This window comes from Cherax quadricarinatus, chromosome 64 (assembly GCF_038502225.1).
Source record: "Cherax quadricarinatus isolate ZL_2023a chromosome 64, ASM3850222v1, whole genome shotgun sequence".
NCBI lineage: Eukaryota > Metazoa > Arthropoda > Malacostraca > Decapoda > Parastacidae > Cherax > Cherax quadricarinatus.
Genome location: NC_091355.1, coordinates 10,427,917 through 10,445,782, shown reverse-complemented (window position 1 = coordinate 10,445,782; position 17,866 = coordinate 10,427,917). Strand labels below are relative to the sequence as shown.

Here is a 17,866-nt window from a genome sequence, read left to right as displayed (position 1 = left end):
CCCCTCGCCCACAAAACCTCCTTTACCCCCTCTTTCCAACCCTTTCGAGGACGACCCCTACCCCTCTTTCCTTCCCCTATAGATTTATATGCTTTCCATGTCATTCTACTTTGATCCATTCTCTCTGAATGACCAAACCACCTCAACAACCCCTCTTCTGCCCTCTGACTAATGCTTTTATTAACTCCACACCTTCTTCTAATTTCCACACTCCGAATTTTCTGCATAATATTTACACCACACATTGCCCTTAGACAGGACATCTCCACTGCCTCCAACCGTCTCCTCGCTGCTGCATTTACCACCCAAGCTTCACATCCATATAAGAGTGTTGGTACTACTATACTTTCATACATTCCCTTCTTTGCCTCCATAGATAACGTTTTTTGACTCCACATATACCTCAACGCACCACTCACCTTTTTTCCCTCATCAATTCTATGATTAACCTCATCCTTCATAAATCCATCCGCCGACACGTCAACTCCCAAGTATCTGAAAACATTCACTTCTTCCATACTCCTCCTCCCCAATTTGATATCCAATTTTTCTTTATCTAAATCATTTGATACCCTCATCACCTTACTCTTTTCTATGTTCACTTTCAACTTTCTACCTTTACACACATTCTCAAACTCATCCACTAACCTTTGCAATTTTTCTTTAGAATCTCCCATAAGTACAGTATCATCTGCAAAAAGTAACTGTGTCAATTCCCATTTAGAATTTGATTCCCATAATTTAATCCCACCCCTCTCCCGAACACCCTAGCATTTACTTCTTTTACAACCCCATCTATAAATATATTAAACAACCATGGTGACATTACATATCCCTGTCTAAGACCTACTTTTACTGGGAAGTATTCTCCCTCTCTTCTACACACCCTAACCTGAGTCTCACTATCCTCATAAAAGCTCTTTACAGCATTTAGTAACTTACCACCTATTCCATAAACTTGCAACATCTGCCACATTGCTCCTCTATCCACTCTATCATATGCCTTTTCTAAATCCATAAATGCAATAAAAACTTCCCTACCTTTATCTAAATACTGTTCACAAATATACTTCAATGTAAACACTTGATCTACGCATCCCCTACCCACTCTGAAGCCTCCTTGCTCATCCACAATTCTACATTCTGTCTTGCCTCTAATTCTTTCAATTATAACTCTACCGTATACTTTTCCTGGTATACTCGGTAAACTTATTCCTCTATAGTTTTTACAATCTCTTTTGTCCCCTTTCCCTTTATATAAAGGGACTATACATGCTCTCTGCCAATCCCTAGGTACCTTCCCCTCTTTCATACATTTATTAAACAAAAGTACCAACCACTCCAACACTATATCCCCCCCTGCTTTTAACATTTCTGTCATGATCCCATCAGTTCCAGCTGCTTTACCCCCTTTCATTCTACGTAATGCCTCATGTACCTCCACCACACTTGCATTTCGCTCTTCTTCACTCCTAAAAGATGGTATACCTTCCTGGCCAGTGCATGAAATTACCGCCTCCCTTTCTTCCTCAACATTTAAAAGTTCCTCAAAATATTCTCGTCATCTACCTAATACCTCCCTCTCCCCATCTACTAACTCCCCTAGTCTGTTTTTAATGGACAAATCCATACTTTCCCTAGGCTTTTTTAACTTGTTTAACTCACTCCAAAAATTTTTCTTATTTTCATTAAAATTTCTTGACAGTGCCTCTCCCACTCTTTCATCTGCTCTCCTTTTGCACTCTCTCACCACTCTCTTCACCTTTCTTTTACTCTCCATATACTCTGCTCTTCTTATAACACTTCTGCTTTGTAAAAACCTCTCGTAAGCTACCTTTTTCTCTTTTATCACACCCTTTACTTCATCGTTCCACCAATCACTCCTCTTTCCTCCTGCCCCCACCCTCCTATAACCACAAACTTCTGCCCCACATTCTAATACTGCATTTTTAAAACTATTCCAACCCTTCTGGGTTTTCTTCTATTTTCTTACTAGTTCTTGTTCTTGTTTATTTCCTCTTACCTCCGTGGGGAAGTGGAACAGAATTCTTCCTCCGTAAGCCATGCGTGTTGTAAGAGGCGACTAAAATGCCAGGAGCAAGGGGCTAGTAACCCCTTCTCCTGTATATATTACTAAATGTAAAAGGAGAAACTTACGTTTTTCCTTTTGGGCCACCCCGCCTTGGTGGGATATGGCTGGTGTGTTGAAAGAAAGAAGATATACCTCAATGCACCATTCACCTTTTTTCCCTCATCAATTCTATGATTAACCTCATCCTTCATAAATCCATCCGCCGACACATCAACTCCCAAGTATCTGGAAACATTCACTTCTTCCATACTCCTCCTCCCCAGTTTGATATCCAATTTTTCTTTATCTAAATCATTTGATACCCTCATCACCTTACTCTTTTCTGTGTTTACTTTCAACTTTCTACCTTTACACACACTCCCAAACTCATCCACTAACCTTTGCAATTTTTCTTTAGAATCTCTCATAAGCACAGTATCATCAGCAAAAAACAACTGTGTCAATTCCCATTTTGTATTTGATTCCCCATAATTTAATCCCACCCCTCTCCTGAACACCCTATCATTTACTTCTTTTTCAACCCCATCTATAATTATATTACACAGCCATGGTGACATTACACATCCCTGTCTAAGACCTACTTTTACTGGGAAGTAGTCTCCCTCTCTTCTACACACCCTAACCTGAGCCTCACTATCCTCATAAAAGCTCTTTACATCATTTAGTAACTTACCACCTATTACATATACTTGCAACATCTGCTACATTGCTTCCCTATCCACTCTATCATATGCCTTTTCTAAATCCATAAATGCAATAAAAACTTCCCTACATTTATCTAAATACTGCTCACATATATGCTTCATTGTAAACACTTGATATACACATCCCCTACCCACTCTGAAATCTCCTTGCTCATCCGCAGTCTTACATTCTGTCTTACCTCTAATCCTTTCAGTAATAACCCTACTGTATACTTTATCTGGTATACTCTGTAAACTTATTTATTTTTATTATCACACTGGCCGATTCCCACCAAGGCAGGGTGGCCCGAAAAAGAAAAACTTTCACCATCATTCACTCCATCACTGTCTTGCCAGAAGGGTGCTTTACACTACAGTTTTTAAACTGCAACATTAACACCCCTCCTTCAGAGGGCAGGCACTGTACTTCCCATCTCCAGGACTCAAGTCCGGCCTGCCGGTTTCCCTGAACCCCTTCATAAATGTTACTTTGCTCACACTCCAACAGCACGTCAAGTATTAAAAACCATTCGTCTCCATTCACTCCTATCAAACACGCTCACGCACGCCTGCTGGAAGTCCAAGCCCTTCGCACACAAAACCTCCTTTACCCCCTCCCTCCAACCTTTCCTAGGCCGACCCCTACCCCGCCTTCCTTCCACTACAGACTGATACACTCTTGAAGTCATTCTGTTTCGCTCCATTCTCTCTACACGTCCGAACCACCTCAACAACCCTTCCTCAGCCCTCTGGACAACAGTTTTGGTAATCCCGCACCTCCTCCTAACTTCCAAACTACGAATTCTCTGCATTATATTCACACCACACATTGCCCTCAGACATGACATCTCCACTGCCTCCAGCCTTCTCCTCGCTGCAACATTCATCACCCATGCTTCACACCCATATAAGAGTGTTGGTAAAACTATACTCTCATACATTCCCCTCTTTGCCTCCAAGGACAAAGTTCTTTGTCTCCACAGACTCCTAAGTGCACCACTCACCCTTTTCCCCTCATCAATTCTGTGATTCACCTCATCCTTCATAGACCCATCCGCTCCCAAATATCTGAATACATTCACCTCCTCCATACTCTCTCCCTCCAATCTGATATCCAATCTTTCATCACCTAATATTTTTGTTATCCTCATAACCTTACTCTTTCCTGTATTCACTTTTAATTTTCTTCTTTTCCCCGATAATTTTTACAATCTCTTTTATTCCCTTTCCCTTTTTATAAAGGAACTATGCACATTATCTGCGAATTCCTAGGTACCTTCCCCTCTTTCATACATTTATTTAACAAAATACCAACCACTCCAACACTATATCCTCCCCTGCTTTTAACATTTCTGTCATGATCCCATCAGTTCCAGCTGCTTTACTCCATTTCATTCTATGTAATGCCTCACGTACCACCACCACACTCTCATCCTGCTCTTCTTCACTCCTAAAAGATGTTATATCTCCCTGGCCAGTGCATGAAATTACTGCCTCCCTTTCTTCATCTACATTTAAAAGTTCCTCAAAATATTCCAGCCATCTACCCAGTACCTCCAGTTCCCCATTAATTAACTACCCTACTCCATTTTTAACTGACAAATCCATGCATTTCCTAGGCTTTCTTAACATGTTCGTCTCCAAAATTTTTTGACAGTGCCTCTCTCACTTTATCATTTGTTCTCCTTTTGCACTCTCTCACCACTCTCTTCACCTTTCTTTTATTCTCCATATACTCTGCCCTGCTTATATCACTTCTGCTTTGTAAAAAAACTCTCATAAACTACCTTTTTCTCTTTTATCACACCCTTTACCTTATCATTCCACCAGTCACTCCTCTTTCCTCCTGCACCCACCCTCCTACAGCCACAAACTTCTGCCCCCACATTCTAATACCGCATTTTTAAAACTATACTATCCCTCTTGACGTAATCCTTGAATTTATACATTTATATACTTTTTCCTGCCATAACTTATCCTTCAACATTATTGCTGCTCCTTCCTTAGCTTTAACTCTATTAGAAACCCTGGACCTAATCCCATTTACTTTTTCCCACTGAAACTTTCCTACCCTTTTCAGCTTTGTTTCACTTAGAGCCAGGACATCCAGCTTCTTTTCATTCATAACATCCACAATCATCTGCACACATTCAAACATCCTACATTGATGGTTTTCTTCTTTTTCTTTTTAGTAGGCTATATGGGAAAAGGGGTTACTAGCCCATTTGTCTCGGCATTTTTGTCAACTTTTACAACACGCATGGCTTACGGAGGAAAGATTCTTATTCCACTTCCCCATGGATGTGAAAGGAAAAGTAATAAGAATAAGAACTATTACGATAAAATCAAACTCAGATGAGTGTGTATACATAAATGTGTACATGCATGTATAGTGTGACCTAAGTGTAAGTAGAAGTAGCAAGACATACCTGAAATCTTGCATGCTTATGAGACAGAAAAAAGACCAGCAATCCTACTATCATGTAAAACAAATACAGGCTTCCGTTTTACACTCGCTTGGTAGTACTTCCCTGAGCAGTTGCTGTCTACTAACCTACTACCTGGTAAAAGCTTTGCCAAGTAATAAAAATAGAAGTTTGTAGTGTGGTGTGTATATGATAAAAGGAAAAAGTTAAACCAGATCTGCAGTATTGTGCATATTGTTGTACTATATTACTGTACAGTGTGGCTACTATGTACCTATTATAGGGGAATTCCCTTAATTTTGGTGAAGGACTCTTGAGCCAAGGAATTGAAGCTACTTTCCTTTTCCTCATTCAGATTTATTACAGATGTCTCCCATTTCTCTAGAGCTGTGTAACCCTTAAGGTTTAGTGCTTTCTCTTGATTACATTATTATTCTTTCTTTCAACACACCAGCTGTATCCCACCAAGGCGGGGTGGCCCAAAAGGAAAAACAAAAGTTTCTCCTTTTACATTTAGTAATATATACAGGAGAAGGGGTTATTAACCCCTTGCTCCCGGCATTTTAGTTGCCTCTTACAACGCGCATGGCATACGGAAGAAGAATTCTGTTCCACTTCCCCATGGAGGTAAGAGGAAATAAACAAGAACTAGAAAGAAAATAGAAGAAAACCTAGAGGGGTGTGTGTATATATATGCTTGTACATGTTTGACGTGTCGGCGGATGGATTTATGAAGGATGAGGTTAATCATAGAATTGATGAGGGAAAAAAGGTGAGTGGTGCGTTGAGGTACATGTGGAGTCAAAAAACATTATCTATGGAGGCAAAGAAGGGAATGTATGAAAGTATAGTAGTACCAACACTCTTATATGGGTGTGAAGCTTGGGTGGTAAATGCAGCAGCGAGGAGACGGTTGGAGGCAGTGGAGATGTCCTGTTTAAGGGCAATGTGTGGTGTAAACATTATGCAGAAAATTCGGAGTGAGGAAATTAGGAAAAGGTGTGGAGTTAATAAAAGTATTAGTCAGAGGGCAGAAGAGGGGTTGTTGAGGTGGTTTGGTCATTTAGAGAGAATGGATCAAAGTAGAAGGACATGGAAAGCATATAAATCTATAGGGGAAGGAAGGCGGGGTAGGGGTCGTCCTCAAAAGAGTTGGAGAGAGGGGGTAAAGGAGGTTTTGTGGGGAAGGGGCTTGGACTTCCAGCAAACGTGCGTGAGCGTGTTAGATAGGAGTGAATGGAGATGAATGGTACTTGGGACCTGACGATCTGTTGGAGCGTGAGCAGGGTAATATTTAGTGAAGGGATTCAGGGAAACTGGTTATTTTCATATAGTCGGACTTGAGTCCTGGAAATGGGAAGTACAATGCCTGCACATTAAAGGAGGGGTTTGGGATATTGGCAGTTTGGAGGGATATGTTGTGTATCTTTATATGTGTATGCTTCTAAACTGTTGTATTCTGAGCACCTCTGCAAAAACAGTGATAATGTGCGAGTGTGGTGAAAGTGTTGAATGATGATGAAAGTATTTTCTTTTTGGGGATTTTCTTTCTTTTTTTTGGGTCACCCTGCCTCGGTGGGAGACGGCCGACTTGAAAAAAAAAAAAAAAAAAAAACGTATGTGTAGTGTGACCTAAATGTAAGTAGAAGTAGCAAGACAACCTGAAATCTTGCATGTGTACGAGACAGAAAAAAAAAGACTCCAGTAATCCTACCATTGTGTAAAACAATTACAGGCTTTTGTGTTACACTCACTTGGCAGGATGGTAGTACCTCCCTGGGTGGTTACTGTCGACCAACCTACTACCTAGGTACATTATTATTATAATAAAAAAGAAGCATTTAACCACAAGGGCCATACAGCGCTGCAGGGCAGGGAAGGAAGCGAGGGTATCGGGTGGCAAAAGGGAGAGGGATGATGAGTAGGGTACGGAGAGCAGCGGGGCAGTGGATAGTGTGGGGGTAGAGGATCTCATGATTACAGTAATACTGAATTTTCTTAGTTTTATTTTGTTTCATTTCCCAACATGTTTTGTTTAAATAGATCTTCAATATATTTATAGATGGGGCTGTAAGAGAAGTGAATGCTAGGGTCTTGGCAAGAGGTGTGGAGGTAAAAGATAAAGAATTAAACACAAAGTGGGAGTTGTCACAGTTGCTCTTTGCTGATGACATGGTGCTTTGGGGAGATTCTGAAGAGAAGTTGCAGAGGTTGGTGGATGAATTTGGTAGGGCATGTAAAAGAAGAAAATTAACCTGTAAACGGTCCAAACATATACTATATACGTTTTTACCGCTAGTGCCCCAAACGTATATATACGTTTTATGTGTCCTACATTTAACATTGCCATGATAAGCCTGAGTCGCCTAGACATGTGAGAATGGGTGTGAGCACTCACTGTGCACCATATTAAAATAATTGGGAATGCCTAGGTACCATATGCTATTTTTTCCTATTAAAAAACAATGTTTTTTTTTCTCAAAGTTGGGGCAGTACGGTAGTGAACGTATATATACGTTTGGACCATTTACGGGTTAAAAGTGAATATAGGAAAGAGTAAGGTTACGAGGATAAAAAGATTAGGATATCAGATTGGAGGGAGAGTATGGAGGAGGTGAATGTATTCGGATATTTAGGAGTGAACGTGTCATCAGATGGGTCTATGAAGGATGAGGTGAATCACAGAATTGATGAGGGAAAAAGGGTGAGTGGTGTACTTAGGAGTCTGTGGAGACAAAGAACTTTGTCCGTGGAAGCAAAAAGGGGAATGTATGAGAGCATAGTTGTACCAACACTCTTGTATGGGTGTGAAGCATGGGTGATGAATGTTGCAACGAGGAGAAGGCTGGAGGCAGTGGAGATGTCATGTCTGAGGGCAATGTGTGGTGCGAATATAATGCAGAGAATTCGTAGTTCAGAAATTAGGAGGTGTGGGATTACCACAACTATTATCCAGAGGGCTGAGAAGGGATTGTTGAGATGGTTCGGACATGTAGAGAGAATGGAACAAAACGGAATGACTTCGAGAGTGTATAAATCTGTAGTGGAGGGAAGGCGGGGTAGGGGTCGGCCTAGGAAGGGTTGGAGGGAGGGGGTAAAGGTGGTTTTGTGTGTGAGGGGCTTGGACTTCCAGCAAGTGTGCATGAGCATATTTGATAGGAGTGAATGGAGACAAATGGTTTTTAATACTTAACATGCTGTTGGAGTGTGAGCAAAGTAACATTTATGAAGAGATTCAGGGAAACCGGCAGGCTGGACTTAAGTCCTGGAGATGGGAAGTACAGTGTCTACACTCTGAAGGAGAGGTGTTAATGTTGCAGTTTTATAACTGTAGTGTAAAGCACCCCTCTGGCAAGACAGTGATGGAGTCAATGATGAAAGTTTTTCGTTTTTGGGCCACCCTGCCTTGGTGGGAATCGGCTGATGTGTTAAAAAAAAAAAAATCATCATCAACTTTGCACAAATACAAGGATCACCTTTCCTAACTTAGGGTTGTTTTGCCATTATCAGGGTTTGAGTGGTCTTAGTTTCTGACTAAGAATGCAGCAACCCATTTTTTGGAATAAATTTTTTTTTTTTTTTGTGCATGTGTGTGTGTGTGAAATTTAATATTGTTTTAATTTTTTGTTTACAGGTTCACTCTGTACCAGGTGTGGAGTACTTGTATGATATTATTGACCCAGACCAACTGGAAATACCAGCTTATATTACTGAGCATGACATGACAGTAAGTTGCTCAAGTTTCTAGCTTATGCATTTCTCATTAGAATATATCTGCTTATTTCATATTTTTTGATTAAATCGTCTTCCTTCTCCCCCTTGTTATATTTAACTGGCTTCACAGTATATTCGAGGCCCAAACTTATGTTGATGCACTCTCGAAGATTATTTGTTATTCAGGTGTTTGGAACTCAGATCCTGTTTATTTTGTTTTTTCATGGACACCCATGTTATAGTCCAGTGAGCATATTTTGAAAGAAATCTTATGATTGGTTTTCACTTACTGACATGTAGGAAGTCAGAAAATGAACACCCAGCTAGATGAAGTATGAATGAATTTTAGATTTAAAAATGTTTGGGCAATCTGTTACTATTTGCAAATGAAAAGGAACAGTACTGAATGTGAAATATTGAGTGAAAATCATTAAATGACTAATATTATTATATTATAGAATATTATAGCTTGGGAGTGCATCTTTGATTTTAACAAGGGATTCTATAGGGAAAATGGGATCCAAGTTCTATGACAAAGGACTTCTGAATGTTTTTATTTTTTAAGACTTCATTAACATCACAAGTGGGGAGGGTCTTCTGTATTTGTATGATTGGAGTTACAGCCTGCATACCACAAAATAATGTACAGGTCTAGTAGAGCGATGCAGTATAATTTTTCCCACTTAGTGTCAAAACCTCATTTTTTTCCAGAAATGTTTAATATATTTTGCACATTAGTCTTAATACACTATATTGTAATTGTCAGTGTAAATGTAATGTTATTAACCACATCATCAGGAAATCCCAAGTCTCCTTTCTTTTCAGATCAATGGCATTCGTTATTACAGGCCTGGAGCTATATCATCTTGAAGAGGTTATTAAACCAAGCACACTTGATGAATTGCCTTTCTAAGGTTTTGATAATACAGCTAGAGATGAATATGATTGTTTATGCATTGTTTTCCTGGAAGAGTTATTGTTAGGAATTTATAGGTGAATTTTTATTTCATTAACTTAGCAGCAATACTAGGAGGTTTCTCTAGTTACACAGAGCATGATTATAGCCCCTATTCACTATATCCTTAAGTAGGTATTACCATACCTTCCTCATACTGTGGCCACATTTCCTAAAGTTAGAATGCAACAAGGTCATATATGAATAGTCTTGTGATCTATAAATTATAATCTGTGTAAGAATAAGAAAGCTTTTAAAAATAAAGGGGGCATTTACCTAAGGTAGCATGCAAGCTTTTGAATGAAATAATCAAAATAAGAACAAGACAGCAGACTTGCCTCAAATTCATTCTTTTGTAAATATGATTGCACAAGATTTGACAGGAACATCCAATGCTCAATATCTGTAAAAAAAAATTGTCTTGTCCTTTGTACTTTGATGTTTGTTGTATTTCAGTAAGTGTACACATCTGAACAGTTGAGTTGTGTGCTAGAATTTACATGAAATGAACATTTTTGTAAATGCTGGGATTGAATTTTATGGCTCGATTCATCTTGGGAGGAAGGGCTAGCATGTTTACTATGATAGTGTTCTTTTGCAAGGCATTTTAATATAAATTACAGATGAAAATATTGCGGTAGTTTGTAGACTGTAGAAAATATTTTGTAAATGAAGAATTCTTTTCTTTTACATGTACAGTTAAGATTCCAGACTGTACTGTACATAAGATTTCATTGCTGACCAAAGCTAAATAGGCACAGTGTGACAGTTAAAATTATTTGATCAAAAAATGAATAATGTAAAATCTTATTGATTTATGGAATACACAGATGTAAATTGAAATACTGGAGGATTTGTTTTTGGTTGAAAAAAATGTCGGTTTCATTTTACACCTGGAGAAGTCTCTCTTGGTTGGGTTAGACTGTATTAAAATTCTAAAATAAAATACAGGGTATTCGAGGTATAAGCTATTTTTTTTTTTCTTTTATGGAAATACCATTTGTTCAAACGTAAGATGAATAATATGTCCTTCAGAGTAAAATAATCTTATATTTTGAATGAAAGAAATTTAACTTGTGCACGGTATTATATGTGGATGTGTTCTCTCAAAGATTATTGATGTTTTGGACACGAAAATATTAGGTGTGTATGATGCCATCAAGGATGGTGTAAATAAGCCTTGCATATTAATAAAATGTAAAGTATCAATCAAAATAGTAGACAAAGTTAGTAATAGATGAAATGTACTTTCTAATTTTGTAATGTACCTTATTTTTTTCATAAAAGCTACAGCATATGATGCATCATAATTAAATTTATTATTTAACTGAAGAACTTTGTTATACTGTAGCTCTATTTTGATTCACCAATAGGTAAATACCATTCAAAATGGGGAATTATAGTGTACTGGTGTTCAAAAGAACATTCTCAACTAGACAGCATTTTGTTTGAACATATCTTGTAAAATTAGGTGTACAGCAGGGAAAGAATATAATGAAAAGTATTAATAGCAGACAAAACAGTAGTTAGGGGAAAAAAAAAAAAGGTGAGGCAGTTCCAAGTGGCAAATTTTTGATATATTCAGGTCTTGTATCTCTCCAAGAATGTGGGTTTTTTAATGCCAGTAAGAATTTGGTTGTTTTGAAGGAATCTTTTTGATGTATGGTTATACAGCTTTCTTAAAAGCTCTTGATACCATTCTTATAACTTACACCTGTGAATATTCTGTGGGAGGGAAAAGATATGCCTAAGCATCTTGTTGGAAGACTTTACAGGGAATTTATTTAAATGTTAGGGTATTCTATATAATGTATACTATATTGTACATAATTAGTTTTGTAGATTACATTTTTCAATATAGAAGAGTTAAAATCACTTTTTTACCATTTAAATTTCAGTGTTTGTTTTTGATATTGTGTGTTCAAGTTTCATTAATATTGTTGACAAAATCATGTACATACTTTAACACGTATTCAGACTTGTTCTTATAACACTGCATTCAAACAGACCTTTGTTATACACATTCACTATCTATTTTTTTTTTTCCACTTTAATAAGTTTGAATGTTTTTATGCATTACTGATTATTGCATTTTATAATTATGTATAATGTAACATGTATAACAAGTGCCATGAGATACTATTAATGTTAGGAAAATATGTATGTGGAGACAAGCCCACATAAATTTTACTGATTCATATATTCTGACCAACTAAGGCACTCTTCAGCAGATATGCTAAACCTCAGTTAGCTGAAATATACAGACCAACTTAATTTTTCTGTTTTTGGTCTCCATGTTGGTTTTCTTCCAAACATAATAGAAAAATAACTCATCCATACTCATTTAAAGGTACACTTCAAGAACTGAAGTTTATAATTTGCCCACAGAGTTGAATAGTATTTTGATTTATGTTAACTGTGTATAGAAAACAAAATTTGTCTTAAACTTTACTGTTGAGGAGATTTATGTTAAATTAAAATACTGTACATTATAGAATTATAAAAATTTTGTTTTGTCATGTATACAGAATCTTAAATTGAGCTATAAAGTAATATATATATACTTAGTTTATTTTTTCTTACTCTTTTGTGTGCTTGTGATGTAGATGACAATAACTTGATGTTACAAAACATATTACAGTCATGGGGGGAATGCTAAACCCATAGGATAGGGGTCATACAGCACTAGGGAAATTGGAGGCAATCAGGTTATATCCAAGGAATGGGATGGTTGCTCCAGTTCTATGGATTGCCAGCCCTTCACTGGCATAAAGGCACCACCTCCCTTGAAGGGTACAAAACATATAAAGCCTTAATGCATCATTTGATACTAATGATAGGACTGTCAGGTTTTGTTAATTACTTGTTTATACCTATTGTGAATAATGTATTGAGTAAATGAAATTAAACTTGGCAAAAAAATTGATAGTGAGGACCTGCACTATCTGTGTAAGTACAGGTCATATCAGTGAGCTCTTTGCCTGCAAGAGATTGTATTATCTGTGGTACCACAGGTCGTGAGTAAGCTCCATGCTGGGTATTATAGGTCATGTGAGCTGTTCTTGCAGATCTATACTACCTGTGGTACTAAGGTCATGAGTGATATCTGTCCTTGATGGACTATATTGAAACAGGTTTTATTTTGTGATAATAGTGCCATGAGAATATATTAAATTGTAGCCATAGTTATTCTGGAAACTATATCATTTATTTTGTAAGGCCATAGTTCAGTTAAGATACAGAATATTTTGTAGTTAATCATTAGCTCCTTTGTTATAGTTGATAACATAGATATAGCTTTTATACTTGTTAAATATTAATAATTTATAATTTGAGGTTTAGACAAAATTGTTAAAATCAGAGTATTTATGGTAAAATTATCAATGATGACAATTTATTTTAATCAATACCTAAATATGCAACTTCAGTGGATGTTGTCCTTATTTGGTAATGTAAATTTTCTGGATGATGCTAGTTATTCAGCATTAATACAGGCCTCTTAAAGTTCCTTCTATCAAGTGACGTAACAAGTTACATTTCTCGACTTAATAGGTTGCAATTGATGTTATAAGTGTTAAGAATCCAAAGGTCATTTAGTGCTGGAGAACATATAATTGTGGCCTGATTGTATTTAGTCAAGAGTGGAATTCTGCTAATGACCTTGTGTAATCTATGGTTTTTAGGGACAAGGTATTTACACCCTTGATGTAAGCGAGAGGGTTGAATGTCAAAAAAGTTATTTTTGTAGTTCATACAGTGTTGAACATTTCTTCTTACATTTAGTGTATGTGATATCTAGGAAGTACCACTGGGGAGCTGGACAGAGTACATTACTGAATATCCTAGGCAGCTATCGAGTCACTTACCTATAGTGGTAGTGTCCAGTTGACTCTGCTTACTGCATTCACAAGGAATCCAAATTATATAATGGAGGTAAATGACAACAGGTATGGAAATTGTAAAATAATGTAGTATGGAGCCATTGCGATTGTGGTTACTGTTAGTGAATATTTGGGGAGTGATAAACCCATAGGGCCTACACAGCACCCAAGAGAATGGGAGGCAATTAAGTTTAATCAAGGGAAAGGTGGTCTGGTTAAATTCTCCAGATTGAACCGCTCACTGACCCCTCCTTGAGGGGTGTGATTGTAGTAAAGAAGGAAGAGTTAAGATTTAATGCCTTGTACCATATAGCAATATAAAAATGTGGATGAAGTTTATTTTCCTTATTGCATTAGGAAAATTAAACAATGCATAAAGTCTCTTCCTCTCAGTGTAACCGTATCTCTTAGAACAAGTGTGCCATAGTCTAGCTGTAATTCTTGCAGGTCAAAGGTACTAAGTCTTAGGTTGCCCTTGATTAATCTTTTGCAATGCAGTAATAGCTGTTTCAGTTAGTGCCGTACTACACCTGATCTATATATAACTTGGCCAATAGTCATACTCCTTGTTTTCCTAAGTAATATTCATTCATTAAAACACACCATACTGTTTTGATAATTGTTGATATTAAGAAAGTATTGCAGATCTGCAGTAAATTTTTAGAAAATAGATATTAAGCACGCCAGTAATTGTGCAAAACAAAAATATTTGATGCTGAAAAGAATTGTAGACTGCAAGCAGTTTAAGTTTTACTGAATATATAATTGCCTTTACATTTTTCCTAAATCCGTGCATTTTGCATTAGCTCCCTATTTTGATTCCGTGGTGCCAACGTCATCACGAGTTTTCTGTTGGTAGAAGCATTTGAGTATACCAAATGTTAATGCAAAATTAAGTAGGTTTGGTAGTAGAAAATTTAATAAGATATTTAGGTTGTTATTCTTTAACTTGTAGGTTGTATAAGCAAGCATTGTGATGAAAATTACTGCAGCTCTTTACTTACTTTTTACAACCAGGTGGTGGAAATAGAAATCAAAGCCTTTTGGTCCATCCTGAACCATTAATATGAGTGATACTAACAATCCTCTTTTTGTGATATTGAAAACCAGTAACTATTCAATAAGTTTTCTCCTAAAATTATCTATCATTTCAAAACTTTTGATAAAGACACAGATGCAGTATAATGCAATCCTTTATTGGCAACGTTTCACTTACACAGTTTACTTTATAAAAGTCAAACAGATCTGGTTGTCACTTGATAAAGCCCACTGCTGTGTGGGTGCAATGTCAATAATGGATCACATTATACTGCATTTACATCTTTATTCATTATGTCTGAATTTTATATTTCTTTCCATTTGCAGACTAGACAGTCTAGTTACATCTGACTCATGAAATTGTATTAACAATATTGCAAACAAACCACGGAATAGGTGGGGTTTGAACCCACCTGATTTTTGAGCCATGTTGGCAGGAGACTCGTCTGTAGAAACTTGCATTTGTGGTCACAATGGGCTCCATGCTAACCTTCCTAATGGTGTAAGGATGAATCTTACTGTAGCCAGTTGGCCGAGTGGCTTACTCAATGGCCTGGAGTTTTAGAACTTTCTCAACATGGGTTCAAATAGCATCTGTTCTGCGGTTAGTTACAGCTGTCTAGTATGTACATCCCAGCATGAATCTTGACCCTAGATTTTTCTTTAGCTGCTTGCCTCTGACAGTACATTAATAAATACCATACACAAATAACCCGCACATAGGAGAGAGGAGCTTACTACAGCATTTAGGTCCAGTTTGGCCCATTTACAAAGTCATGCTGTGACTGTAAATGGTCCAAGTCAGATCGAAACATCGTCGTAAGCAACTCTCTATGTGTGGGCTATTTGTGTATTGTTCCAGTCATGGTATTGTGTCTTTTTGTTCTTTAATAAATACTGTACTCTGAAATTCAGAATTTGTATTTGATCTAACCATGACCATCTCCCTTTGTTCTTGCTCCCTGTTTGATTTCCACTCATGACTAAATTCTCTATTTCCATTTCAGATTAGTGGGTTAATTATGAAATATTCCCACCACAGTACTGCATAAAAATTCTTTACCTATAAGAACCTTTCTGTAAAGTAATTTTTTCAACAGTAAATTCTTTCATAATGCATGGGTTACATTCCTGAAAAAATCAGGGTATATAAAAGCGAAAAAACACAAGGAAGAAATAGGATCATGATATACCAAATTTGCCAGAGAAGTTTTTTTTTTTTTTTTTACTATTGTGTTGTTAAAATTTACAACAATTACAAGTTACCATATATTCTGGTACTGCTGTTTTCTTTAAAGTATGGAAAGGGTTGATGTGGGTGAAAAATCATCAATAGTGGATGATTGTATTGGAAAGTTTTAGTTCTGTAATGCCTCTTCTACATTTTAACATGCAGTACTTTATATTATTATTATAATCAAAAAGAAGCGCTAAGCCACAAGGACTATACAGCGCTGCAGGGCAGGAAGGAAGCGAGGGCATCAGGTGGCAAAAGGGAGATGGACGAGTAATAGGTTACGGATAACAGCGGGGTAGTGGATGGTGAAAGGGTAAAGGGCAGCAAGAGACTGAACTAGAAAGGGCTGAGGGGAGTGCGAAAAGTATCATCAGAGTTTGTGGAGTAAATCAGTCGTTGTCAAGAAGTCAATGAGAGAGTCAGGATTAAAGGAGGGTCCATCAGCAAGAAGGGAAGGTAAAGAGATAGTAGAACGAAGACGACGTTGGAGGTAAATTTTGCGTGCTCGTTGATAGAGAGGGCAGTCTAACAGAATGTGGCTAATCGAACTTGACACTGCTCACAGAGAGGAACAGGGTGCCTCTCCATGAGATACCCATGAGTGTGACCAATGCGAAGGCGGGAGAGAGTGGTCTCCCAACCTCGGCACTGATGACAAGAAGACGGCCAGTAACCTATGCTCGGTTTAATAGAATGAAGTTTGTTACCGAGCAGAGTTGACCAACGTTGTTGCCAACGGGTGCGAAGGTGGGTAGCTATTGCAGCAAAATAGTCCAGAAATGAAACACCTCGATAGGAAATTGGTAGGTCATGTACTGCTGACCGCGCAGCAGTGTCTGCCTGTTCATTGCAGTACTTTATAGAGCTGGCCACAATTGTCTGAAAGACATTGCTTTTTTTAAAAGCTTTCAACCCATTCAGCCTTACACATGCAGTCATATTAATGGTACACAATACCAACAAATTGACTAAGCCACATGTCCAACTTGTTATTTTTTAATGCTGTAACTTTTTGTACAAAAGGCGTCCGTCAAATACGGTGTGACGTGCTTGTATATGACTGACAAATCCTTTGTGCAAGAGAAACGTTTCAGCATTAAAGATACACAAGTGCTGCACATGTCAGCAACAGGTAGTACATACATTTTGTCAAGTTCATGCTTTTAAAGTTTCACAGTGCATAATACAGTGGACCCCCGCATAACGATATTATTTCAATCCAGAAGTCTGTTTGGGTGCCGTTATAGACCGAATTTGTTCCCATAAGAAATATTGTGAATTAGATTAGTCCATTTCAGACCCCTAAAAATACACCTACAAAAGCACTTACAAAAATAAACTTACATAATTGGTCGAGTTGGGAGCTGATCGTTATCCGGGGGTCCACTGTATTGAGGTTTTGCACTGTTATAATTTTTGGTTTAAATTTTTAACTGCATTGCAACAAAATAATGCTTTGTGGTTGCATTATAAGAGGATTTTCTCTATATATGCATGTGTGGATTTTTTTACACACATACATTTACATATATAATGAATTCAAGTTTAAGTTATGCTTTACATGTACGAGGTGTACAATATGTAGGTTAAAATGTTAATGTTGCAGTATATAAATAAATTGTTAAAGAAATAATTTGATTTGCTATATATACCTTATGGCCAAATAGATGTTATTCCTTTTTCTGCATAACTAACTTTCCTAAGGGTAGTTCTGAAACATGGGAAATTAAGGATTTTATTTCTTTGCATAGTTTACAATGTGTAATTACAATTTTCATTTGCCAAGTACAAAGAAACCCCGTCATGCCAGGGCATTTCAGCCAGACTAAACAGACTACTT

At 37.4% G+C, this 17,866-nt stretch overlaps 1 protein-coding gene across 3 annotated transcripts in view; it reads left to right on the top strand.

Annotated features, from left to right (window-relative positions):
- The window catches only part of Gdap2 (ganglioside induced differentiation associated protein 2), a 190,374-nt gene extending 172,715 nt beyond the window's left edge, over positions 1-17,659 (top strand). For all 3 annotated transcript variants that reach the window (XM_070098760.1, XM_070098761.1, XM_070098759.1), the window contains 2 exons: positions 8,836-8,928; positions 9,741-17,659. In XM_070098760.1, the coding sequence (XP_069954861.1) occupies positions 8,836-8,928; positions 9,741-9,785 (138 nt within the window). In that variant the 3' untranslated portion in view covers positions 9,786-17,659. The remainder of the gene's footprint in view (positions 1-8,835; positions 8,929-9,740) is intronic.
- Positions 17,660-17,866: the final 207 nt, after the last annotated feature.